Source organism: Chrysochloris asiatica, unplaced genomic scaffold, assembly GCF_000296735.1.
Source record: "Chrysochloris asiatica unplaced genomic scaffold, ChrAsi1.0 scaffold00258, whole genome shotgun sequence".
Lineage (NCBI taxonomy): Eukaryota > Metazoa > Chordata > Mammalia > Afrosoricida > Chrysochloridae > Chrysochloris > Chrysochloris asiatica.
In genome coordinates this window covers 162,363-187,734 of record NW_006408776.1, presented here as the reverse complement: position 1 = coordinate 187,734, position 25,372 = coordinate 162,363, and the positions used below count along the sequence as shown (strand labels likewise).

The 25,372-nt window shown below is 50.6% G+C and overlaps 3 protein-coding genes across 4 annotated transcripts in view; 1 reads left to right on the top strand and 2 right to left on the bottom strand.

Annotated features, from left to right (window-relative positions):
- The window catches only part of DDX54 (DEAD (Asp-Glu-Ala-Asp) box polypeptide 54), a 19,403-nt gene extending 7,577 nt beyond the window's left edge, over positions 1-11,826 (bottom strand). For both annotated transcript variants that reach the window (XM_006874023.1, XM_006874024.1), the window contains exons 1-10: positions 11,653-11,826; positions 8,767-8,896; positions 6,882-6,952; positions 6,242-6,430; positions 6,089-6,138; positions 2,920-2,961; positions 2,707-2,802; positions 1,732-1,853; positions 1,574-1,635; positions 1,368-1,499 (exon numbers count right to left, since the gene is read on the bottom strand). In XM_006874023.1, the coding sequence (XP_006874085.1) occupies positions 1,368-1,499; positions 1,574-1,635; positions 1,732-1,853; positions 2,707-2,802; positions 2,920-2,961; positions 6,089-6,138; positions 6,242-6,430; positions 6,882-6,952; positions 8,767-8,896; positions 11,653-11,826 (1,068 nt within the window). The remainder of the gene's footprint in view (positions 1-1,367; positions 1,500-1,573; positions 1,636-1,731; positions 1,854-2,706; positions 2,803-2,919; positions 2,962-6,088; positions 6,139-6,241; positions 6,431-6,881; positions 6,953-8,766; positions 8,897-11,652) is intronic.
- Positions 11,827-13,845: 2,019 nt separating this feature from the next.
- On the top strand, positions 13,846-15,040 carry RITA1 (RBPJ interacting and tubulin associated 1). The gene is made up of 2 exons (XM_006874022.1): positions 13,846-14,171; positions 14,548-15,040. Exons 1-2 carry the CDS (start codon positions 13,879-13,881, stop codon positions 15,038-15,040), a joined length of 786 nt encoding a protein of 261 aa, XP_006874084.1. The 5' UTR covers positions 13,846-13,878.
- A 1,971-nt stretch (positions 15,041-17,011) lies between these two features.
- On the bottom strand, positions 17,012-22,360 carry IQCD (IQ motif containing D). The gene is made up of 2 exons (XM_006874021.1): positions 21,629-22,360; positions 17,012-17,314 (listed from the first exon to the last, which is right to left on the bottom strand). Exons 1-2 carry the CDS (start codon positions 22,358-22,360, stop codon positions 17,012-17,014), a joined length of 1,035 nt encoding a protein of 344 aa, XP_006874083.1.
- Positions 22,361-25,372: the final 3,012 nt, after the last annotated feature.

The window sequence follows — 25,372 nt, the reverse complement described above, 5'->3', positions numbered from 1 at the left end:
GCCACCATGGAGTCACCTCCAGGCTCCTGGTGTGTGTGTGTGTGTGTGTGTGTCAACAAGTACACTCCAGCCACCATGGAGTCACCTCCAGACTCCTGGTGTGTGTGTGTGTGTCAACAAGTACACTCCAGCCACCACGGAGCAGTCGGTAGGTTTGAACCACCAATTTTGTGATTAGCAACCAAGCGCTTTAACCAGTGTGCCACCAGTACACATATACAGCTAGGAAAAACTCATCAAGCTGCTAAGATTGGGGTGCTTTACCCAGCTTACCACATGCAGCTGTACCTCAATTTTAAAAAACGCAAAACAGATCAAACACCACAAACTTACAGGCAAAAACACAGGGTGTCTGGAATGAACCCCAAAATGACCGAAATGTCAGGGTGACCATCGAGATCAGCCATGAGTCTCTAAGTGTTGGACTGAGCTAGCGGGTACCTGGCACGTCTTCGTCTTCTGTGCTTCAGCAAGTGTTTGAAACATTTCGTAATAAACCACTGTTGTCTAAAGCCACTGACACAGCTGTGACTCATTGTGGTTCTTAACACTCGGGCTGTTGTTTCAGAGGAGCAGCTGGTAGGTGAATCGCCCACCCTGTGGTTAGTCCAGTGCTTATCCTACAACTCCACAACAGGGCTCCATTTGTTGTTGCTGTTAAGTGCAACATCAAGTCGGTTCTGACTAGAGTGACCCTGTTGGGGGTTTCTGAGGAGCAGTTGGGATGCTGACCTTGTGGTTCACAGTCTGCAGAGTCACAGCCTACCCTACAACGCCACATCAGGATTTGATTACAAGGACTAAAAAGAGCACAGCTGTACCTCAGAGCTAGTGTGGGTTTGATTCCAGAGCACAGCAATAAAGCAAAGATGGCTCTAAAGCCACAGTACGAACTGTTTGCTTCTCAACAATAAAAGCTATGCTTACAATACAATATAGGCTAGAAAGGTGTGATGGTGTGTGTCATCGAGTCGGTTCCAACTCATAGTGACCCAGGCAGGATTTCTGAGGAGTGGCTGGTGGGTTTGAATCTCTGACCTTGTGATTAGCAATCCAGTGCTTGTCCTACACCACCATACCAGGACTCCAAGTGTGCCACAGCATTGTGAAAAAAAATTGGAAACATTGTGAAAATGAATGAAATGTGACAAAGACACACGAGACTAACACATGTTGTTTAAACTAGGACACCAAGACGAGCTCCATGGAAGATGTCCAGTTCTTAGCAGGATCTGCCCTGGTCCATGCTCGTCTAGTGCTGCCCTCTGGTGGCATTTTATGGAACTGCAGCCCCATCTCCAGAGCTGGTACCAGCCGGTGGGGCTGCCCTCTGTTCCCACCCAGGGCTCCAGGCAGGACCTGCTCACCTCTGTGAGGTACTCGGCGTGGTGCTTCGTGGCCACAAACACCACTGTCTGGTCCTGTGGCCGCACCACGTTTCTCAGCAGGTGGAGCAGCACGGCAGGCTTGGTGTCCTCGCGCACATGGAGGAAGGTGGTCTGTGGGCAGAGGGGCGTGAGTATTGGCTCACAGGTCCTGGCTGCACCCCCCTCGGGGAAAGGGGGAGTCCCACCTTGAGCTGCTCGTTAAGTTTGGCATCCACGTCTAGCCGGATAAGCGAGGGCTCCGTGAGGCCTGAGGCGGAAACCAGGGAGAGTCACTCAGCAAGACAGACAAGCCCCCTGGGCCCCAACCCCCAGCCCTGTCCACACACCAACCCTGCCCACTCACCGGCCCGAGCAAATTCCACCAGCAGTTTGGGTAGGGTGGCGGAGAACAGCACAGTCTGGTGGCCCCCGGGGAGGCGGCTGATGATTTCCTGCAGCTGCTCAGCGAACCCCATTTCAAAGAGTCTGCAGGAGCAGAGGTTGGGTTGGGGTCCCGTGTATCCCTGACCCACCATCATTTCTGCCCCGTGTACTGAGGTTTGCCTCACTCCGTTCACCTCTCTCACCTTTCCTTAACCACCTCACCTTAAGCCCTGAAACCGGAAGAAGGAGCAGCAACTCCCAATTCCCGACAGCCCCACAGGTATCAGAACAGCACTGTGTTCCACAAGGTTTTCAGTGGCTGAGGTTTGGGAAACAGATCTTCAGGCCTTGCTTTCTGAAGCACCTCTGGGCTGACTCACACTTCCACCCTCAGGTTAGCAGCTGAGCATGCTGTCTATACCACCCAAGGTCTCCTTGTAAGCAACGAGCCTGAAATCCTGATTCTGTTGGTTTAGTTACATTTCCTACAAATGATAACTGTCCTCACTTTGTGCCAAACCCAGTTCTACGTACTCTAAGCTCATCAAGTCATCTAATCCTCAAAGGATTAAGTAGTATAAGCTGTTTTATCCCCATTTTACAGGTGAGGCAAACTGAGGCCCAGAGACCTTCAATGACTGGCTCAGGCTCAGAGTGGGGAACTGGCAGGGCTGGGGTTTGAGCTCACACCTCTCTGGCTCTAGAATCTGCTCTTAACCTTGCGCCATTTTGTCATCACTTAAAAATCATATTTGTGGCTTTCTTCTACTTCTTTTTGACATAACTGAATGTAAATGAGACTGGAGCAGGGCACTGTCTGTGCTCTGGAGACGCTGCCGCCCTCATAAGTCTGTTCTGGCCAAGCTGCTTTCTCCTGGTTAACCCTGCCTCCCTCTGCTTTCCCAGCTTCGGAGCCAACAATGACGCAAGTACGCAGGTGTACCTGCAGCCTTACCTGTCGGCCTCATCAAAGACCACGTACTCTACACTCTGCAGCTTCAGGTTCATCTCCACAGCCACATGCATCAGCCGTCCAGGGGTGGCAATGATTCTAGAAGGGGATCCACAGACCAGTTCACCCCAGGGTCAGGGCCACCACCTTCATCTTCCTCTCACCCCCTGGGGCACTGGCCAACTTGCTCCCAAAACATCATCATCCCCAACTCACATGTCAGGATTTTCATGCAGGGCCGCAAACTGGTCTTCCATTCTAGGAAGAAAGGAGGTGTTAGCTTGATAGGACACATCGCTTTTGTCTCGTTCCCTCCCCATAACCAAGCACCCATGTGAGTCCCCATCCCCTGTCCCTCAAATACAAACCCAGGGGAGTCCCCTATCCTACAAAGACAGACCCTAGGCTTGGAACGGAGGAAAAGCTATAGCAGAGACACTAGGCAAAGGCAATGCTTCAAGAAGAGACACAAATTGAAACACAGAAAATAATTACAACAAAGAGTCCCCCCAAAAGATGGGCTCAACCATAAAAGCCTCCACTACTGGACTGTGAAGCACAAGGTCAGCGGTTCAGTCACAGCAGCTGCTCCTCGGAAACCCTATACAGGGTCACGCTGACTCAACTGACTTGATAGCACTTAACAACATAGCAACAAAGCTGCCTTTAGAGGAAATCCCGACAGCCAACAAGAATATAACGAAATGGTCACGATCACAAGTCATTAGAGAGATACAAATCAAAACAACAATGACATACCATCTCACACCAGCAATAACAGCAAAGATCAAAAAAGTACTGGACAATATGCCAGAGATGGAGGCAGAGATGAAAGCGTGGAGAGATGGAGTGGCTGGAGACTTTAGACCCAGAGAGGGAGAGGGGCTGTGTGCTGATGACCAGGGGGCAGGCTTGTAGTGTATACCCTTTGAATGGTTGACGATGCATGGAGGGGATTGTAACCATGGCATTGAAACAATATACGATACGATGAATGTAAAACTAATGTTCTCCCATGTAAACTATCACAACATTCACATTAAAACATTTATTAAAAAAAAAAAAGCTGCCTTTGACCCACAGCGCCACCTAGCAACTAGCCCTGGAGTTGCTGGCACCAGAACTGCTGGCTCAAACAAGAACCCAGGTTTCCTGATTCTTGGAAACCCTATACAGGGTGGTGGTTGAGGCGGAACCAACTTGACAGCACTCAGCACACATGTGATTTTTTGGGGCTTTCTTTGGATGGGATGGAGGGGTGGGTAGCGTTAGCACTATGGGTAGACCTAGGCTAGGCCTAGGGCTTCCTTTAGAGTCAGGGGTGTTGTTAGGACTGGATGATTGTGGGGGGGTTAGGGGTTGGGCTGTGGCTAGGAATAAAGCTTCGTCTGGTTTTTAGGGTTACAGTTAGATTTATTTTTATATATTTATTCTCTTGAAATTGACTTGATTTCTTCTTTATTTGGAAGTTCTATAACTACATTATTCCCTCTAGGTACTTGTTCTTAAACCTTTTGGGCACACACCCCTAACTTCAGCTCTCTGAAACACCCTTAGGACACCTGTAGCAGCCAAAATCGGAGCCAGGCCTAGCCCAGGGAGGCCCAAGAATCTCACACCACAGAGACAGTAAGTCATAATGTACACACAAGACAGTAAGTCATAATGTACACAAGAGTGCAGAAAAGCACAACACCCCCCGCAGAACCAAGAGTGACTGTCACAAAAGGCAGGGAAAAGACAAAGAAAGAGCTGCCTTTTGAGGTAAAACCATGGAACAAGCAGGAGGTGGACAGCAGACTGGGTTCTGAGCTCCACTTCACTACCCGGGGTCCCATCACTTCCTCAGTTTGCTCTTTAAACAGGTGTGGCATTTGCTACCTCAGATGGATGGTACAAGCATCTCAAGAAGTAGTACATTTTGCAAATCTGAGCTTGGCAGACATTCCATATTTTTGGTGCATGCAACTTTTAAACAATCCACAATTTGTTGTTGCTGTGAAGTGCCACTGAGTTGGTTGTAACACACACAGACCCTATATAGAGCTTACTAGAAGCAGCCGGTGAGCTTGAACCGCCAGCTTTGCAGTTCAAACAGACTTTGCGGTCCAGCACATGAAATCACAACGCTAGACTTAGGCATATTAAAATCTGTACAACCCCCCCCACCAAAAAAAAAGGGGGGGAAATATATATAAATACATATATAAACCCACCCAAAAGACTCCTGGTGTGGGCTGTAGGAAAAGCACTGAATCACAAAGTCATTTGAATCATAAGGCTAGCAGTTCAATCTTACCAGCCGCTCCTCGGAAACCCTATACAAGGTGACAATGAGTCAGAACTGACTCAATGGCACTTAACAACATATCCCAAAGCCAAATTTCAAATTCTCATGGACTCCAGACTTCCTGGAGCCATGGAGGCAGGATAAATTCCTCAAACTGCTGCCCAGACCTAAGATTATCTCTAAACCTTAAACCAAAAATATCCCGTTTAGTGTTCTTCAAACCATAGTTTAGCTTAACTAGTAGGAAACGTCTGCCTTGAGCATCTTTTAAAACTATCTTGTTGTTGTTACTAAGTGCCATCAAGTCAGTTCCAACTCACAGATGACCCTGTAAAGGATTTCCGAGGAGTGTTCGGTGAGTTTGAACCCATGTCTTTGCAGTTAGCAGTCTAGTGCTTATCCTATGGCACCACACCAGGACTCCAAGAACTAAGGGATTGAACTGATAACAGCAACTCGAAAGAGCAGCGACCTTAAGGAGTAGTGAGCTTACGTTCATGTTGTTGTTAAGTGCCGTTCAGTCGGCTCTGACACATATGAACCCTGTTTCTAAGGGTTGGAATCTTTGAGGGAGCAGAAAGCCTCATCTTTCTCCCGCAGAAGAGCTAGCAGTTTTGAACTGCTGACCCTGAGGTTAGCAGCCCGATTCGTAACCACTACGCTACCAGAGCTCCTTTATGGGGAGGAACGATTCAGAAAAGGAGGCTGAGAATGGTTGTACAGCTTGGAGAATGTACTCAAGGTCACAGAACTGAACAGGCAGACATGACTGAAGTGGTGCTCAAGAGCATAGATATATAAAATTTTAACAAGAATAAGGACTCTGCTGCGGGACAACTGAGTTAGAAAATAATCAAATTTCCCCACACACTTTCTGAAGCCCCCCATACATGCTAAACTGCCCACTTTGCGGAACACTGCAGTACTTGTGTGGCCAACTCGCTTTAACAAACTAGTGCGCGTCTCCCCGAATGTCTCCTCTGGATGTGCAGAGAATCTGATGACTAAACAGCATAGGCTCGGCCACCCTCTACCCTGAGACTAGGGGGCACGAGTGAATGGTGGGACTGTGGCATGGGAGGAAGGGGCTCTTACTTGTCCCCACCCAGGATCAAGGCAGTCTTGAGGCCAGTGAACTTGCCCAGCTGTGGAGAGAGAAAGAGAGGAAGACTCAGTAAAGGGGAGACAACACAGTGCTTGCACCCGTGCCCAATCAGCCCTGCTGTCTCCCACACCGGACCCACTCACCTCCTTGGTGAACTTCATGGTCTGCAGGGCCAGCTCCCGGGTAGGAGAGAGGATGAGGGCGCGGGCCCCAGTCTGGGCACTGCGGGTCTTGAGCCGCTCGAACATGGGGATAAGGAAGCAGGCAGTCTTGCCGCTGCCTGTCCGGGCCATGGCCACCACGTCCTTGCCATCCAGAATCATCGGGATGGTCTATAGAGGTGGGGGGAAGGACAATGAGTGGGAAAGGCTGTCACCCAGCCCTGGTCTCATTCCTGCAAGAGCAAGTTTGTACTCCTCCAGGGATGAGCAGCTCACTACCTCCAATTCTTTCCATTGGTGGGACATCCTTCAGAGTGAGACACTCTACCTCCCTGTCTAGTCCCCGTCATTATGTCTGCCAGCTGTGATCATAAGCCCTGGGTGAGAATGGGGTGCCACCTACTGCCTAGACAAAGGCTCAGCAGAGACAGCGCTTGGGAGGTTTAGAGGCTAAGAGGCCCAGGTTCTAGGCTCCCCTATGTTGGGCACAATTTGCTCTATGTGTCAGATGGGCAAGCTCAGGGGGGCTTCAGCCACATTAAGTGGGGTGACAGCTATCAAGAGCCACACAGGAGGACCAGGCTGTGCACCCCTCCCTACAGACCAGGCTCCCAACATGTACCTTCCTCTGGATGGGCGTTGGCACCTTGTAACCTTTCTTCATGATGCCTTTGAACACCGGGTAACTCAAGCCTGGAGGGGACACACACAGAAAAGGTCCCCTTCAACACTCACCTTCCACAGACCCCAGTTCAAATCCCAGCTGTGCAACTCTGGGCCTCAGTTTCCTCAGGTGAAACTTAAGAGACCATAATGGTGCCTCCCTGGAGGGGCTGTGAGCACTGAGCTGCGTGTCCCCTAAGTGCCAGCTCCTTTTGTGATGAGTGACGATGTCAGGTGTAGCACCGCCCCACCTCCTTCAGCCTTCATCCTAGTTCCTTAGGGCCAAAACCAACGCCTGCTCTATCTCCACCACCATCTCCACCACCTCTACCACCACCTCCACCTCCTCAGCCTTCATCCTAGTTCCTTAGGGCCAAAACCAACGCCTGCTCTACCTCCACCACCTCCACTACCATCTCCACCACCTCCATCTCCACCACCACCATCTCCACCACCTGTGGATATTTTTGCACTACAATATTATAAGAAAGTTGAAAATATTTATGTCTGCACCTGTCGAAAAGCAATGAGAGAGAAAAGGTACAGAGCAAATGGGACCAAATGGATTGGCCCTTATTTGGGTTTTGATCAGAACAGAAGGCTAAGAACACTGTGTGCTAAGTGGGGAACTCCAATTCTAGACTGGTCTGGGATAGAACGGAGGGCCGTTCCTTTGTTTTAGGCGGGGCACAACACTGTATGAAGAATCACACAGGGGGTCGGGGATAAGACGGATGTTAGAGGCAGCTAAAGGTGGGAGATGGGGACACAGAAACCCAGAACTCACAGGCCTGCACTAGTTTTCTTTATGTGTCTGAAACTTCCTATATAAGGTGGGCGGTGACAAGGGCCCATGGCAGGTGTAGATGTGGGTGTTGAGAAGTGAGGTCCATGGGAAAGGAGGGTGACTTGGGTGGTGGAAAGGTTGGAAATCAGTAAACACCGTGGTCTAAGCTGCTTTTGGGCCCCATCTTTCCTATCTGCCATTCAGAAAGGCAAAACGCTGCCATACCCATACATAGTTGTTTTTCTGATTTCTGATGAAGCTTCGCATGTTTTTGATACATGAATTGGCCATGTAGATTTCTTTTGAGGACCGTCTTCTGTTCATGTCTTTGTCTCATTTCCCTATCAGGGTATCTGTCTTTTATTATTTATTCATAAGCATGCTTTATAGATTAAGGGTGCTAACCCTTTGTCTGTTCTACAGTTTACAAATACAGCATTTATTTTCATTTTGTTTATAGTATATATATTTAAACAAATACATGCTTAATTTTAAAAAAGAGTCAGATTAATTGATGTTCATTTGTGGCACTATAGGATAAACACTGGACTGCTAACCACAAGGTTGGTGGTTCAAACCCACCAGCTGCTCCTCAAAATCCCTATATAGGGTGGCTGTTGAGTCGGAACTGAGTCAATAACACTTAACAACAACATCACACTTAGAAGGGCTTTTCCTTCCTAAGGTTTGAAAAACATTCACCCTGACATTCAAATCCTTGTACCAGTTGCTAGTGATGTGCAAAGAGCAAGGAAGGGGCATGTTTCCAAATAGCTAGGCAGGTGTTCCAGCACACTGCCCAACTGGCCCACCTTGTCCCCTGGTCTGAAGTGTTATTTTGCTGTGCAATAAATCCCCAAATGTCTTTGCCTGTTCCTGTACCATCCTCGCCTCAGCCAGACCTGCTCTAATGGTTCTATTACATGCCAGGCCTTGAATGCCTGGAGACCGTTTCTACTGCCTCATCTCCTGACAACCCACCACAGTGCTGGGCCCCGAGCAGACATCATTAATCAACTGCAGACAATACAATGATCAATGTTTCCAGCTCACCCACCCATGGACTGGAAGCCTCCCGATTTCTTCTTCTTCTTGTTCTGTGCTCGCACCATCTCCCGAGTGTCTGGCTCCACGTCTGAGGTGCATTCTGAGGTGGGAAAGGCAGGCAGGGGCCTGCCAGGGCCCAGCTGAGAAGGAAGAACAGAGAGACCAAATCAGACCAGTAGGGGCGGGGGAAGGGGATGTCCTGTGACCAGTTTCTCCCCAATTCCAGCCAATGACTCTCCTTACAGATCATGTGATTTCTGCATTAAAGGTTTCTCCCATGACTGGGCCAGGACAAGCCAGAGGCTCAGAACATGGGCTCGGGAGACACACTGCCTGGGGTTCAAATCTCAGCTCTGACAATGACCAACTGTGAGACCTCAGGCAAGAGACTTAATTTCCCTGCGCCTCAGCTGGAAAACGAGGATGGCAGAGCATCGGCCCTATAGGGTTCTTGTGAAGATTAAACGGAAGGAAAGGAGAAAATAAGAAAGAAAGGAGAGAGAGAGAAAAGATTTGGCAATGGGTACTAGTGATGGTTGTGCCACACGGAGATGTAGTTGGTGTGGCTGGGCTGTACCCGGAAAATGGTTGGAATGGAAAATGTTTTGTTATATACAGATTGCTACAATACAAAACAAAAGGTACATATATGCTTTTTTTAAAAAAAAAAAAGGTTAAACGGAAAGGTGGAACACTTCAAGCAACTGGTGGTATTACCATCACCAACATTATCTGTCATGCAAAGGTCTCAAAATTAAAAACTGTGAGAAGTCAATAAAAGTACCCGCTTTGTGGAGTCCTGGTGTGGCACTGTAGGATAAGCACTGACCTGCTAACCACAAGGTTCAAACCCACCAGGCTCTCCTTGGAAACCCTATCCAGAGTCACTAAGAGTCAGAACCAACTCGAAGGCAATTGACAACAATGAGTCAGAAATGACTCAACAGCACTTCACAATAACTAATAATAATAGGAGTCCTGGTGTGGTGTTATAGGAGAAACACTGGCTTGCTAAGCAAAAGGTGGCAGGTTCAAACACACTCTTCACTCTTCAGAAACCCTATACAGGGTCACTATGAATCATAACTAATTTGACAACACTTAACAACAACAAGTAATAATATGCAGTCATACAAATGATCCCACTCAATCCTCACAACCACCATACCAGGGCTATGAGATGTGTACCACTATTATGCCCGTTTTACAGACAAGTCAACAAAGGCACGTTAAGGGGAAGCTCAAGTTCCAACAGCCAGCAAGTGGGATTTTGGGATTTGCATGCAGCATCTGTGATTTTTTAAGTCTGGCAGCAGCCTGTTTTCTCCAGTTGGAAACAAGGAGAAATGTCTGCATTTTGAAAAGACTGTAAAAATCATTACAGGCCACAAGCCTGAAATATTAACCATCAGGCCCTTGATAGGAAACATTTACCACCCTTGCTTAGGTACACAAAAATAAAGTGTTGGAAACACACAGATGTCGTAACAACACTTCCAGAAGGAGGGCATATAAATGTACAAATACTGTATCACTTAATCTTTAACCTGCCTTCTACGGATGTGGGGACAGAGGGTCTACAAAAGGTCAACAGTTAGCGGCCTTACCCATTAGCCGCTTGAGAGAAAGACCTGGCTGTCTATGTGTGCCAGTAAAGACGACAGTCTGAGAAACCCTACTCTATCACCTGGGGTCTCTGTGAGTCGGGATCCATTCAAGCGACCTACCAACATCTCACAACCAGTACAGGGTTGGGGCAGATTTGAACAGAGCTGCGCCTTGAGAAACCCCAATATGCGGGCTCCTTTTCTTACCGCTGTGCTGCCGATCAATGCGCTGTACTGCAAATCAATGCGCTGTACTGCAAAGTCGGTTTGAGACTCCAGGTTGGCCACTCTAGCTCACCAGTTGCTCTTTGGAAACCTTATACAGGGTTGCTATGAGTCAGATTGGACTCAAGGGTACTTAACAACTACTTCTGGTGTGGCACTGTAGGATCAGCACCTGACTGCAAACCACAAGGTCAAGCGCATCCAAACCCACCACCTGCTCCTTAGAAACCCTGTGTAGGGTTGCTACGAGTCAGCACTGAACAACATTACTTCTGCCCTCTTGTGCTGTTCAGCACCTTTAGCAAGTTCTCTACAAACATTTAGAGTCCTGATGTGGTGCTGCAGGATAAGCACTGGACTGCTAACCACAAGTTTAGCAGTTCAAACCCACCAGTCACTGCTCAGAAACACTAAACGGTCGCTATGAGTCAGAACTGACTCAATGGCACTTAATGACAACAACTGTATGCCAGGCTGGTGTGGGGAAACAGTGGTATGGGGTCTCATCTGGTCCCTGCTCCAGAGGAGTGCATAAGAGTTGGATCCACTGGTTGGCATTCACAAACGGTAAGGTCTTGATCAAGTTCTTTAAGCCCTCTAGGCCTCAGTCTCCTGGTCAGGAAAATGGGGGTGCCAGAGCTCAGCTCACAAGGTTGGAGTGAGGATAAAACGAAAGTCATGCAAAGCTCTTAGCTTTTAGGCAGTAAAGAGCATTCAACAGGTGATCCCAGGAGACTTGGGAACGTCTCTCTCGCCTCTCCACCTAAAGGCAGTAACTTCCCAAGAATCCCTCAAACCCATTAAGACGCATCTTCACCCGCACTTCTCATTGGACAGTGGAGCTGGGACTCGCCCCCCTGGGTAGCCCACGAGGGGTGAGAGAGCAGACCCCTCCTGCGGGAGTGACAGGCCCCAGGACACGTGCTCAGGACGGCGGGCCTGCTCCCAGCCGCGGGCCACGCGGACCCCTCCACCCTCAGCCGTGCTCCATTCCTCAGCAGAGGGAAACTGAGGCCCCGGCGCGGCCTCGGGCTCCGACGCGAGTTCCAGCCCTGTGATCCCACCTTCCGGGCCCTGGCGTCATCTTCCGCCTGGATCTCAAACTCGCCGTCCTCCGAGTCGCTGCTGTGGGCCTGGGAGGCCGCGCCCCGGCGCTTGCGGATCCCTTTCTTCTTCCTCCACTGGGCCATGGCCGTTCGAGACCGGGGTCCGGCCGCGGAGCGTGAGCCGGCCGCCATGCGGGCCGCGCGGACGGAGATGGAAGTGGGCGGAGCCTGCGGGCCGCACCAACTGCGCGGACGGGAGGGGGGGGAAGAAACAGTCAACGCCCCACGGCTGCGCCCCGCCACCGCCTGCAGCCCCGAAAGCCTGGTTCTTACACCCCCCCGACTGGCGGGGGAACTTCTTCTGGCTATGGGAGGTCCTGGGGGCGTCAGGATTCCGCCCTTGCAGTAATGGTTCCGGCCGAATCGACTCAGCCGTGTCTTATTTGTTGTTGGATGCGCGCGTCGCTAAGGCCTGGTTCTCCCGGGTGAGTGAGTCTGCGCTGGGGGCCGGGGGCCGGGGCCGGGGGCGGCCTGGCCTCGGACTCCTAGGTGCGTGCCCATTGCGATCACTGATGCACGTGTGCCTGAGCCCTGGGGTCCCAATCTGGTGGGACGGGAGCGCGCGAGACGGGGACTGGCTGCGAACCGAGAAGCTCAGGTTAGAGGAGTTGGAACTGTAGAGCGAAGAGATCTGGGCCATTAATCTCGCAGCAGCAGCAGAATTAAGGCACTGATCCCTCAGTAGTGAGTGGCTAAGTGCGCAGACACTCCACTCCTACCAAAAACATGGATTAGATGAAAAAGATTTAGCTTTAAAGTAAATTCTGATTCTTGGCGATCCCATGTATTACATGGGACTTCTTGATTGTGATCTTTACTGAAGCAAATCAGAACTTTCTTTTGCAGTGCCCGATGGATGGGTTCCAACTGCCGTCCTTTACGTTGGTAATCAAGTACAGACCATTTTCACTGCATAGGGACCGCTCCTAATTTATAAACCGTTTGAATTCCCTTTCCACCACTATCTAGGTGTGGCCTACACTGTGATTTCACCTTTTAAAGCCTCAGTTTTGTCATCCGTGAACAGAATCGGAGTGATTTCACAGGGCTGTTGAGTGGATTAAATGAGAGGATGCTTGTCAACCATTTTGAGGAAGGTAAGCATTCAATCAATACTAGCTGTCATTAGGAGCCCTGGTAGCATAGAGGTTATGTGTTGGGCTGCTAACTGTAAGGGCAGCAGTTCAAATACACCAGCCGTTCTGTGGGAGAAAGATGAGGCTTTCTGCTTCTGTAAAGATTTACAGCCTTCGAAACTCTATACAGGGTCTGAACGGACTGGACAGCTCGTCACCACCACCTACCATACATGTACATGGGACTCCTGGTGTAGGATCAATACTGGACTGCTGACCACAAAGTCGGCAGTTCAGACTCCTTGGAAACCCTAATAAAGGGTTGCTGTGAGTTGGAACCAACTCGACGGCACCTAACAACAACATACCTGTACTGGGGAGCATGGTGGCTCTGGAGGATAAGCATAGGACTATGACCCACAGGTCAGCAGTTCAAACCCACTAGCTTTCTCCATGGGAGAAAGATGAGGCTTTCTGTTCCCATAAAGATTTTGTTGTTGTTGTTATGTGCTGTGGTGTCAGTTCCGAATCATAGCAACCCTGTACAGGGTTTCTGAGGCTGTAAATCTTTATGGGAGCAGAAAGCCTCATCTTTCTCCTGTGGAGCAGCTGGTAGTTTCAAACTGCTGACCTTTTGGAAACTCTGTGCATGGTTGCTGTGAGTTGGAGTCATTGACAGCAGCCAACAATAACAACGTAAGTGTAGAGACCTCCCTGTCTCACTCTCCTGCCAGAGTTTGTTTCAGGGACATAGTCTCCGTCTCTCTTTTATCGCCCCAGTCCTTGCATATTTATTGAGCACTCACTGTATACAAGCAAGCTGTCCTTTTCATCTGTTTATTCATTTATTAAAATCTTGCCAGTAGTGCCCCCCGGCCCCTTCCCAGCATTGTGACAATTAGAAACACTCCAACAAAAATTGTCCCAAGTACCTCTGGGGTTGACAGCTCTCACGTGAGGAGGGCTGGTTGAGGGACCCAACCATGGGTGGCAGTGGGGTCTGGAACTACGAGTCCCTCACAAGCACCGCCATTGAATCAGCACTGTTCTCTCTTCCAGGTAGCCCTGCAGACAGGGCCTGGCGGGCAGAGCATGCCCAGTGTAAACCATGAGGACTCTGGTGGAGCTGGCCATCAGCGGGATGCAGGCCCTTCACCGGCAGTACCGCGGCCGGGGCAGCCACCGGCTTAAGGCCAGAGCATCATATGTGGATGAGACTCTGTTTGGCAGTCCTGCGGGTACCCGGCCCACCCCACCAGACTTCGACCCACCCTGGGCGGAAACCACCAACAGAAGCCGGAGTCTGAGTTCCGGGGTGTCGCAGGCCAACGGGAAGTGTGAGAACACCCCATCCTGGGGCGACACTCCAAGCCTCACACCAAGGAAGAGGAACAGATACAGGTAACGGGGTGGGAGCCGCACTGTGTTCACTACAGCCACTGCCAGGTTTCCTGTGACAGCCCTGCTGCTGACCTCTGGGACCTTGATCCAGAGTCCCCGGAGACTCTCAGGGCTCACTCCGTTGGGGTGTCTGTGTCAGCCACCCTGATGAAAGCAAGGTTCCTGATTCTAATACTGGGTTTGCCCCTGGAGTCATAGGGGCACATGCTGGGGAACTGAGGCACAATGTGGGGTACTGGGTCCTCACCTTAGTGCCAGATTGGGCAGCAGGGACTCCTGGGATTTGCAGGCAGCCCCTCTGCTGCTTTGGGTACTGGGGAGCATTAAGGTTTAGGGATCATTTCTGTCCCAGCTCACTGTTTCTCCCCTCTGCCAGGTTGATCGGCCACACACCATCTTTCTGTGATGAATCGCTGTTTGGCTCCCGGCCAAAGGGCACCAGCTGGGAAGCCCCATGGATAGCCAAGGGTGATGCTGCAAAACTCCATGCCCTCTTCTGGACGCCACCCACTACACCCAGGGGCAGCCACTCGCCCCAGCCCAGGGAGACCCCGCTACGAGCCATCCACCCAGCCAGTGCTTCCAAGACAGAGCCCAGGGTGGCAGCTGACTGCAGGAAACTGCCCGTGAATGGCTTAGATACTCCAGACCGTCTACCACGGGGGCGCTCCCAGTCCCTCACCCACCTGGATGTTCCCAGCATGGCTCTTCCACCTACCAGTGCCCCCCATGCCAATGGGCCTGCCCTGTTAGGGGTGACCTTTCGGAGACCTCTGCTGACTCCCAGGGCACATTCCATCAGCGTGTCTGTGCCTGCCACCCCCCGACGGGGTGGGGTCCCCCAGAAACCAAAGCCCCCTTGGAAATGAGTGTCCTGGTCCTGGGTTTGCCCCTGGGGTCATGGCGTGGCTTAGAGGATAGCACAGGTGGGCAGAGCCTCCCTTCCAAGACAATCCGAAGTGGTTCCTGCTTAGTTATTCCCCTGCTGGGGGCTGTCCTTGAGATGCCGTTCTTGTCTCAACCCCGCTATGTACTGGTGCCAACCGAGTGCCCCCCACCCCCTTCAAGTGTGAATACATGGTGAGTGCCAACAGGGACAAAAGGTTCCTCTCCCCACTTCCTGTTGAGCTCCCTGCTGAGTCCGAAGGCCCCAGAGACTCTCCTGGGCAGAGTGTGGACATGGGGGTGCAGGAGGGTCTGGGATAATACATGGGGGAGCATGTGGTCATGTATTTTCATGTGCATTAAATATGTGAAAACCATGATGGCTGCTGATTTTTCTCCCTTAAGACCAAAGTTAGAAATGAGTGGATTTAAATAACAAAGTACAATAGGTGGAACCAGGATAAGGCAGAAATCTTGTCAGTGGCCAACCGGGGGTGCAGTAACACTGTTGGCCTTGTTGTCCAGCTGATGCCAGTGAACTGGTGGCCCGGCTGCTGCCTTCTGCCAGCAAAACAGGAATTGCAGCTTCATTTTGAACCCCTGTGTGTATGAATGCATTGCTCATCTTTGGGAAAACTGCCTGGGACTTCTCCAGGTGGAGGGGTCAAAAAGGCCAGAAAAAAGACCTGCGTGTCTAGGAAACTCACAGAACCCCTTCTCCATATGTGCCAGAGCATTACCTATACCCCCGGCCCTGGAGTGGATCACGATTCAAACGCTGTGGCCTTCAGTCCCTGGTGGATGTTGGCATGGGGACTGGGTTTGGGGCCCCTCATCCCTGTCTCTCTCGGAAGGAAGCACTAGGGGAGCCCAGTGGAGGCACAGCATTGGTTTTGTATTTCTGCTCTGGGGAGAGAGAAGGACGACGGAGTGGATGCTGCTAGACCAGGGTCACTTGCAAATGCCTGTAGGGAGGTGGGCCACCAGGACAGCAGACCAGCTGCATTCTTTGGGCACAGACTGACTCTATTGTAAAGGGGGTCTGCCCTTTATTAGACACAAGTCAGAAATGGCCCTCTTCCCTCCCAATTGTACTAAGACGACAGCCCAGCTGTGAAGCTAAGGCCTCGTATAGGAGAGTGGCAAGGTTACCGCTCAGTTCTAGAAGAGGGCTGTGTCTGCAGGTGGAGAGGTAGGCCCAGATGGTTAGACTTTCTCCAGAGACGTTAGAAAGCTGAATCTGTGAGTGACAGCCTGTTGTTATAGGATACAGTACTGTACCACAAGGCCAGTTTGCACTACAAGGTCGGTGGTTCAAATCCACCACCAGCTGCTCCTCAGAAACCCTATATAGGGTCACTGTGAGTCTTAACTGACTGGATGGCACTTAACAACAACAATTTCAAAGTCCTGGTGTGGCGCTGTAGAATAATAACTGCTAACTGCTAACCACATGATCGACAGTTGAGACCCACCAGCTGCTCCTCGGAAAACCCTATACAGGATCACTATGAGTCAAAACCCACTCGAAGGCACTTAACAATTTCAAAACGTTCCAACTACCTGGGCCCCAAATAACACCAGAGTCAGGCAGTAGGCAGTGACCCCTAGACAGATGAGTCTTCCAAATCCTAAAGCGGGGAGAAGTTTCGGGCAAGATGATATTCCTAGGGCAGGCATAGCATCCTGAACCCCCAATGGCCTTGCCCCTGGAGTTTACCTGTCCCTGTACCTTGGGTCACAGCTATAATACCTCACCCCCCACCCAGACTGGGCATGTGTCCGGTGGCCATTCCCGCTGCTCCCATACAACAAGTGTCACGCTCCTCACGGACCCCTCTGGCCGCTGGCATGCACACAGTTCTGGTACAGTGGGCGTGGTTTAAAATGTGTTTTAATTGAAAGCTATGTAGCACAGGCTCTCTGTTCCAGGGTCCATCTCGGAGCAGGAGGACTCATTTCTTGCCCTTCTTCTTGCCCTTGCCCTTTTCCTTGGCTTTGCCCCCCTTGCCCCGCTTTTTCTTCTTAGACCTGAGCAGGGAGCGAACCAAGTAGCCCTTCCACGTGGCCTGGATGAGCGTGGCAGCCCGCACCATGAGTACCAGCTGCTCCTCTGCCTCCATCCGCTTCTTGGAGATGATCTCCCGCTCCGTGCGGATCTGGGAGAATTCCTTCAACAGCACTTCGTGCTTCTGCCTCAGCTCCTCCAACTGCAACTTCTCCTCTTTGTGGATGGCATCCAGCTCCTCTAACTCAGCCTGCAGGAGATCACTAGATCTGTACCCCTGCTGCCCAGACAGCCTAGCAACCCCACCTAAGCTCAGAGGCCAGCTCCAGGCAGGAATGGGGAAAATAACAGCGCTTGCAAGTTGGCAACTGAGCTTTAGATCTTAGCTCAATCACCACTTGAGAGGCTTCACCTCGCGAGCCTGTTTTCTCAGCCATGTCAGAAGATCATTCCCAACCTGAATGGAGGGCTGAATGACGTAGTGGACAAAGTACACTAGACACGATGCCCGGCACACAGTGGGATACGAGACAGGCAGGCAGCTGCCACCCAGACACCCAGAGGGCGCTTCTGAGCCCCAAAGTTTATCCTTATATCTAACTGCACCTCTTCTGTCTGTAATTATCATCTCTCCTTCCTCTTCCATCCTCTTTCACTCCCTTTCCCCTCCCTCTCTCCTTCCTTCCTTCCTTCTACCCATGGTCTCTTCTCTCCTCCCTTGTTTCCACTGATGTTTCCCAAGCACTCGCTGTAACTGAAACCCTTCCAGAGCCCACAGGGCTGAGTAGACAAAGTATCACCCCCGCCCCCCCAACACACATACCCCCATCTCTAAAGTCTCCTCTCCCTGGGCCTGAGCTCAGATACAGCAGGGCCCACCCACTTCCAACAGCCATCTCAGGGGCTCCCAGGCCGTCCTCTGCCCGAGCTGCTGCAGAGATGGGTGGAGGGTTTAGGGGTACCGGGTCTGTGGACTGCCTCTGACTAAGCCCTTCCTCCACAGCAGACCCTGGACTGGGTACAAGCACTTGTGGCAACTCTGTGTCACTTTATCCCCACCACCGTCTGGAGACGGTGTCATTCCCTCTGCTGACCATGCAGAAGTGGGCTGATGGTAAGTGACACTTTCCTGTCACAGCGCAGCAGCTGGCACCTCCAGTGAGAACCTGCTGAGTGGGGTCTAGCTCTGGAGTCTGTGCGGGGTAAGCCCCAGCTGAGTCAGGAGGAAGCAGAGGAGTATGGGATGTGGCCACTAGGTGGAGCCAAGATCCTTAGGCTGAGTCCAGGCTCTTCCCAGTGTCTAGCGGTTTCTGGCGTCTTCCTTTCCCACCTCGCCCCTCTCTGCCCGGACTTGACAAACCCTTAAGCCAAAGGAGCACGCTGCAGGTCCATTCCAGGCCCCATCCTGGCGTGTCCCCCTCCATACCTATAAACAAATCCAGCCACTAGTACCTGCTTTTCACTCATCTCCAAATCATACTTCTGGATCCAGTTCTCTATTTCCGTCTCAACTTTATATTTCTTCTAAAAACAAAGACAGCACGGAGTTATAAATGGATGGAGGGGTATCATCAATAAGTGTCTGTCAGAACTTTTGCATCAGAATCTGCTGCGGGGAGAAATCGGCACATGGCTCACCTAATTGAATGCATACAAGATCTGTTCCCACCGCACAGATGAGGAAACTGAGGCTCAGACACGTAGGTCCCGGATTTGAAGCCAGCAGTCTGACTCTAGAATATTCTCTCAGGCCTTAATGCTCAGTAACAGCAAAGGCTCTGATGTCTGGCACAGAACAAATGCTCAGCAAACAGCTGTTTTTATTATTGCCCCTCACAACCACCTGAGAGACAGGGCCTATGATTATGCCCACCTTACAGATGGAGAAACTGAGGCTCAAAGAGAAGAGGCTGCTTGCCCAAAATCCTCCAACTGGGCATCAGGGGTCACAGGTCTAAATTCAACTCCAAGGCCCAGGATTTGGAGCATCTGAATTCCTGGCTCTCAGTCTGACCCCAGCCCCCTACTGTCCAAGACTGGAGAGGCCAGGAGCTCCCCAAAGCCACAGAGATTCTACTCCTGTCCAGGAATAACACCCTTGAAGTGAAATCTTTTCAAAGTATCCTTCCAGAATAGGAACCTCAGTTTTACAGGAGAAAAGTGAAAACATTGGGCGAACTAGTTACTATCAAGCACATTCTGGGCACACAGGAGGCACTCAAACCATGCGTTGGAGAAGTTCCTTCTCCCAGGCCTCCTGTTTTCCATCCTAGATGCTCACCTTCAGAGCACAACCCTGCAGATATACCCCTGGGCCCTGACCTCCAAGGGATCACTCCTGGCTTTAGAGCCAGAGAGACCTAGGTTCGAATTCCTGCTCCACCTTTTTGACCAGCAAGTTTCCTCACCTCTCTGAGCCCATCCTGCCATCTGTAAGACGAAGAGTAAGATAAAGGTAGAAGATTGAATGAGATTCACCCACAACTCTCTGCATGGTTTCTAGAACATACTAATACTTGTAGGTGCCAGAGATTTTCATAGCCATTAGGCACAAAATCAGATCGAGCCTTCTGGAACATCTGTTTCAGTGTCGGTTTCCCACAATTGTTCATTCATGTCACAACAATTTCTTTGAGCCGCTCTTTGGGTGCAGGGGAGACAGCTGTGTGTAAGACAGGGGCGTTCTAGCTGGCACGCAGCAGTACTGGGACAGGGGCCCAGGTCTTTCTGCCCCGAGTCCCCAGGCCTGTCACCTACACCCTCCTGCCTCTCAAGGGCCTGTGGCTCCCGGCCTCTGGGAGTGATGGAATCATCCTGCCTGGGTACCTTCCTCAGTGCCTGTTCCTGCTCGCGGTTCTGTGAGACCAGGTTGTGGTACTGCGTGCGCAGGGTCAGGATCTCTTGCCGGATCTTAGCCATCCTGGCCTGCGAGGCGCGGAAGTCTGCCTTCTGTTGCTTTTCGGCTTCCTGCTTGGTGCGCTGCAGACTGTTCTCCGAGAACTTGAGCACCTGGTGCAGGTGTTTTTTCAGTTCTTGGATCACGAAGTTCTCCTTTTCCACCTGAGTCAGCAAGATGAGGAGACTTCATTAATCCCGACCCCCATGACCAGGTTCCCCGGGTCCACAGCCAGGCCAGCACACTCACTCACAGGGCCGGGTGTGCCACCTGCATCTTTACCTCATCTAACCTGCCCTGCAACCCCTCCGCATGGGAAGGGACAGACCATTTTACAGACGAAGAAACTGAGGCTCAAGTGGTCTGGCTGGGATTGTATATAACTGAACCAGGGTTTGATGTCAACCAGGTCTGTCTGTTTAGAGCACACATTCTTGGCCACCACCTCTGTTTCTAGGTGAGAGGCACAGGTGGGCTAAGTGAGGCCACTGGAAGGGTCTGGGTCAGCGGAGACGCCCCCACCACAGAGAGAGAGAGAAGGAAGAGAACACACTGTAACTGGGCTCATCCCTGAGGTTTGTTGTTGTTGTTGTTGTTGTTGTTAAGTGCCGTATACTCAGTTCCGACCCATAGTGACACTGCATAGGGTTTCCAAGGAGCAGCTGGTGAGCTTGAACCGCCAACCTAATGGTTCAAACTGACTTTGTAGTCCAGCGTTGTTGTTGTTGTTGTTAAGTGCCGTTGAGTCGGTTCCGACCCATAGCGACCCTGTACAGGGTTTCCGAGGGTGTAAATCTTTACGGGAGTAGAAAGCCTCATCTTTCTCCCGCGGAGCGGCTGGTAGTTTCAAACTGCTGACCTTAGGGTTCGCAGCCTGATTCGTAACCACTACGCTACCAGAGCGTATTAACCCACAATGCCACACCAGGACTCCATGGCTCATTCTTTGCCCTCTGTTTGTTCCTCAGCAGAAATGGGGAGCCAGGGAAGGGGCTGTTTTGTAAACAAACTGCAGAAAAGCTCATCAGAAGATGTTAGCATCTACACCTAATAGGTGCTGGGGCTAGTCCGTTTCCTCTTTTGCCTCACATCTTGACTTCACTATCCCTAATCCATTTAGTCTAAGTTCTATTCCCCTGTGGCACTCCCTTAAACCATCCTTCATCGTACTTCTCACAAAGGTAATGAAATCAGTTCTCTAAAACCTACCTTCCCTACCCGAGTGTGAAGTCCATGAGGCTGACGCCAGGCCCCTTGTAAATAAGTGCTCAAACATTATTAGTGGAAGAAATGACTCGGGGGAGAAGCTACTTAGATCACTAGGAGTCATGATTCCTCCTGGAGAGGTTCATGCAATTGCTTAATGTGGTTAAGTAATCAACAGGTTACCAAAAGGGTGGTGGTTTGAAACCACCTAACAGGAGGAAGACTTGGCAACCTGCTTCTGTAAACACTGCAGCCTGGAATATTCTGTGGAGCAGTTGTGCTCTGTCAGAAACACAGAAGAAAGACCTGGCAACTTGCTTCTGTAAAGTCTACGGCCTAGAACACTCAGTGAGGCAGTTCTGCTCTGTCAGAATCGACTCGACAGCAATTGACAACGACAACATTTAAACCACTGAGGAAAAATTCAGCCATTGAAAAGCTCCGTGCATAACCCGGCAATACCTCAGCATTCCTGTTCTTGATGCTTTCTGCCAATTCACTTTCCAGAGCTGCCACGGCTTCCTGGTTCCTCCTGTCCCGCCTGCTGATATCCTGTATGAATTGGGCCTTGTCCCTGGCCTCCATGGGGCTAGTGAGCAGCTTCTCAAACAGGAAAATTCGGAGTTCCACCAGGTTGTTGATAAAACTCTGGGCTTCTGAGCTTCTGCCCAGCATCTGCAGCTGCAAGAGCCGGGTAATCTGGGGCTTAGCGAGCAAGAGCCGCAGGATGTTCCTGGTGGAGTCTTTGATCTGCTGCATCAGTGGAAAGAGGCTGGATTTCTGCTTCTCCACTGCAAGGAGCAGTTCTCTGAGCATCCGCTTGTCCTCCATGTCCTCCATCTCTTCTAACTGCCTTTCTTGGTCGTTCAAATTGCTGACGGCATCCAGGAGGGTCCTGCAGAGGGCCTCATGCTCACTCACTACCCTCAGGGTGTCCTCCCCCAGCATTTTCTCCAGAGCTGCTTGATTGACGGCCACATCTGACAGCAGGGTCACCAGCTCCACCTTGTGGATAGCCTCATCCAAAACGGACATGATCCTCTTTGTCTCGATGGTGGTGAGTTTGGTCCTCATGGGGGCAAAGGATCTGAGTGGGGAGGCTGATTTTTTGGGTGCCTCTGCTGTCAGCAGCCTCATTCTGGAGATCTCAGGGCCTTGGTAGAGGGGACCCACGGAGACAATGTCCACAGCCATTCTGTGAGCAGCTTTCTTTGTCTTTGTGCACCCTGGAAGATTGAGACTTGGGTAGCCTGTGTGGGTCTCCCACTTTTATTGTTTCCAGCAACCCTGAAAAAGGACAGAGTGAGCTGTTAGTGGAGCCATGTGGCATCTCAAGGTGAGTGTGGCCATAGTGGCCAGGAATTGCTGTATACCTGAGGAGCTCTGCAGTGTCTGCCCAGAACCTGGAGCTGGAAGGAGCTCTTCTTCTTGTGACTATGTTGATTCCAAGAGGGAAAGAGGGCCAAGTGTGGAGGCAGGTCCCACAGACCAGTTAGGAAAGCAGACATTTCAAAAACACGGGATTTCAACTCCAGATTTCACTGCAAGGAACTGGCCACACAGGTGTTAACAGGTCACATGGACCACAGGAGGAGGAAGTGGTGAGCTTGTGGGTCAGGCTCACTCAGGGAAACGGGAGACACAGAGGAGAGATGAACTCATTGCTAGAAGCAATAGCCCAAAGCAGAAAGAGGAAATAGTCTGGCCTTTCCCTTCCTCCCACCTGCCAATTCAACCCCAGTGCCTCCCATTGGCCAGCCCCAGTGGGAAGTCTACTGACCAGTAGGCCTGGGGAGTACAGCCCCCAGGGATCAGCCTCTTGAAACAGACAGCAGAGCAGGGGAGAGCAAGTGACACATCTAAGGACAAACAGGACTAGGGCCAACTCAGCACACATTCACTGATGACTACTGATGTTTAAGAAAATACTGGGTGGGGCATGCAGATAAAAGAGTAGCTTTAAAAAACAACAACAACAACAGTTTTTCACTCAATGCAATGTGAGATCCTAGATTGGATCCTGGAACAGAAAAAAGAAAAACATTCATAGGAAAATTGGCAAAGTACTATCAAAGTCTGTTCATAGTCAAGAGTATTATATCCATGTTACTGTCTTAGTTTTGACAAAGGTATCACAGTAGAGTGAGATGTGAACATTTGGCAGAGTGGGGTAAAGGGTATTCGGGAAATCTCTGTGATATATGTATATATATATATATATATATATATATATGGTTTTTTTCTCCTGTAAATAAATCTACAAGTACTACAAAGTAAAAAGTTTATTTAATATATTTCCACCCCCACCCCACCCCCCCAAAAAAAATCTATGGCAACAAACAGAACCAACAATTTATGTTACCTGATAGCCCAGTAATGAAGAGTACAAGCTTTGGTACTTTTGGGTCCAAATCCTTCCGGAGTGATCCTGATCTGTTTATTTAATCATCCTGAGCCTGGGCTTCCTCTGCCACAAAACAGGAAGCCTCAGGATGAAGGGGAAGCTGCTAGCTCAGGGCCTAAATGCTGAGTGCTCAATAAATACAAACTACTATTCTAGCCCCACAAGGAGCTCTGGTAGCGTAGTGGTTACGAATCGGGCTGCGAACCTCAAGGTCAGCAGTTCGAAACTATCAGCCGCTCCACGGGAGAAAGATGAGCCTTTCTGCTCCCGGAAAGATTTACAGCCTCGGAAACCCTGTGCAGGGTCGCTATGGGTCGGAACCGACTCGTTGGCACTCAACAATAACAACATTCTAGCCCCAGTGTAATTGAAATCCCAAACCAGGACTTCAGGGATTTCTTGGTTCCAGTTTCGAGGCCAATGGGAGATCCAGATTCCCCTGTCACACACCCACTGCCCATGGTGGGCTGGTCCCCACAAATGAACCCAGGATGTGCCCCTCCGCCCCCCACTCCCGATTTCCTCCTTGTATTTATGTAGAACCTTACCATCTGCCTACCTGCTTCAGCCAGAAACCTGAGAGGTCCCACATGCCCCCTTACCCACTCTTTCCAATCCACCACCCAATCCTGCCAGCGTTCTGTCCTAGAGAGTCGGCCTGCCTTGTACCTGGTGCCGCTGTCACAGAAAGACCACCAGGGGGCGCCTTTAATGAACGGAAATTTATTTCCTCACAGTTGTAGAGGCTGGGAGTCCAAGCCAGGGTCTCGACCTTGTTAGCTCCCTCTTGGGGGGGCTTCTTTCCTTGTGTCTGCTGTCTGCTGACCATCCGTGGTGTCTTTCTTTCCCTGTGTTTATGTGTATGTGTGTGTATTGTAATCACTCAGAAGTGATTAGGTTTAGGATCTGCCCTACAATGGTATGACCACATTTCCAAACAGCATAACACCCACAGGTATAGGGGTCAGAACAACGACATAGAGTTGTGGAAGACCCAGTTCATTGCATAAACCCATTGCTGCCACGTTGATTCCTACTCATAGCAACACTATAGGATAAAGTTGTCATTGAGTGCCGTCGAGTCAGTTCCAACTCATAGCCACCCTGTACAGGGTTCCAGGGAGCAGCTGGTGGGTTTGAACCACTGACCTTGCAGTTAGCAATCCAGTGCTAATCTTACAGCACCACACCAAGACTCTTAAGATGAAGTAGAATTCCCTGTTTGGGGTTTCCAAAGCGGTCGTCTTTACTAAGCAGACTGCCATCCCTGTCTCCCACAGAACAGCTGGTGGGCTCACACTGCAACCCCCTGGGTTAGCAGCTGAGTGCTTAATTGTCTCAGCAGTATCTCCGCCTTAACGCTGCTGTTGTGGGCTGTCAGGTCAGTTCCAATTCATAGCAACCTTGTATAGGGTTTCTGAGGCTGTAAATTGTTAAAAGAGCAGAAAACTTCCTCTTTTTCCCTGGGGGTGCGGGTGGGGGTAGCAGCTGGTAGATTTGAACTGCTAACCTAGCAGTTAGTAGTTCACTGCATAACCCTCGATGCCACCAGGGCTTCTTCTGGCCCTGAGCAAGGGCCTTAAAACCTCTCATTTGGGTGATAAGAAGAACTCCTTTACTGGTCTGCCTATAGCTGCTTCTGCTTCCAGCTACTAAGATCATCTGCAAAGCTATTCATTTGGATATTTATTGAAACCCTGGGAATACACAAGAGATGCAAGATTTGGCTCCCATCCTCCTAGAGATACAGACTCTGTCAGTTATAAAGCTAGTTTGGGGTGTGAAACATGTAGACATGAAGG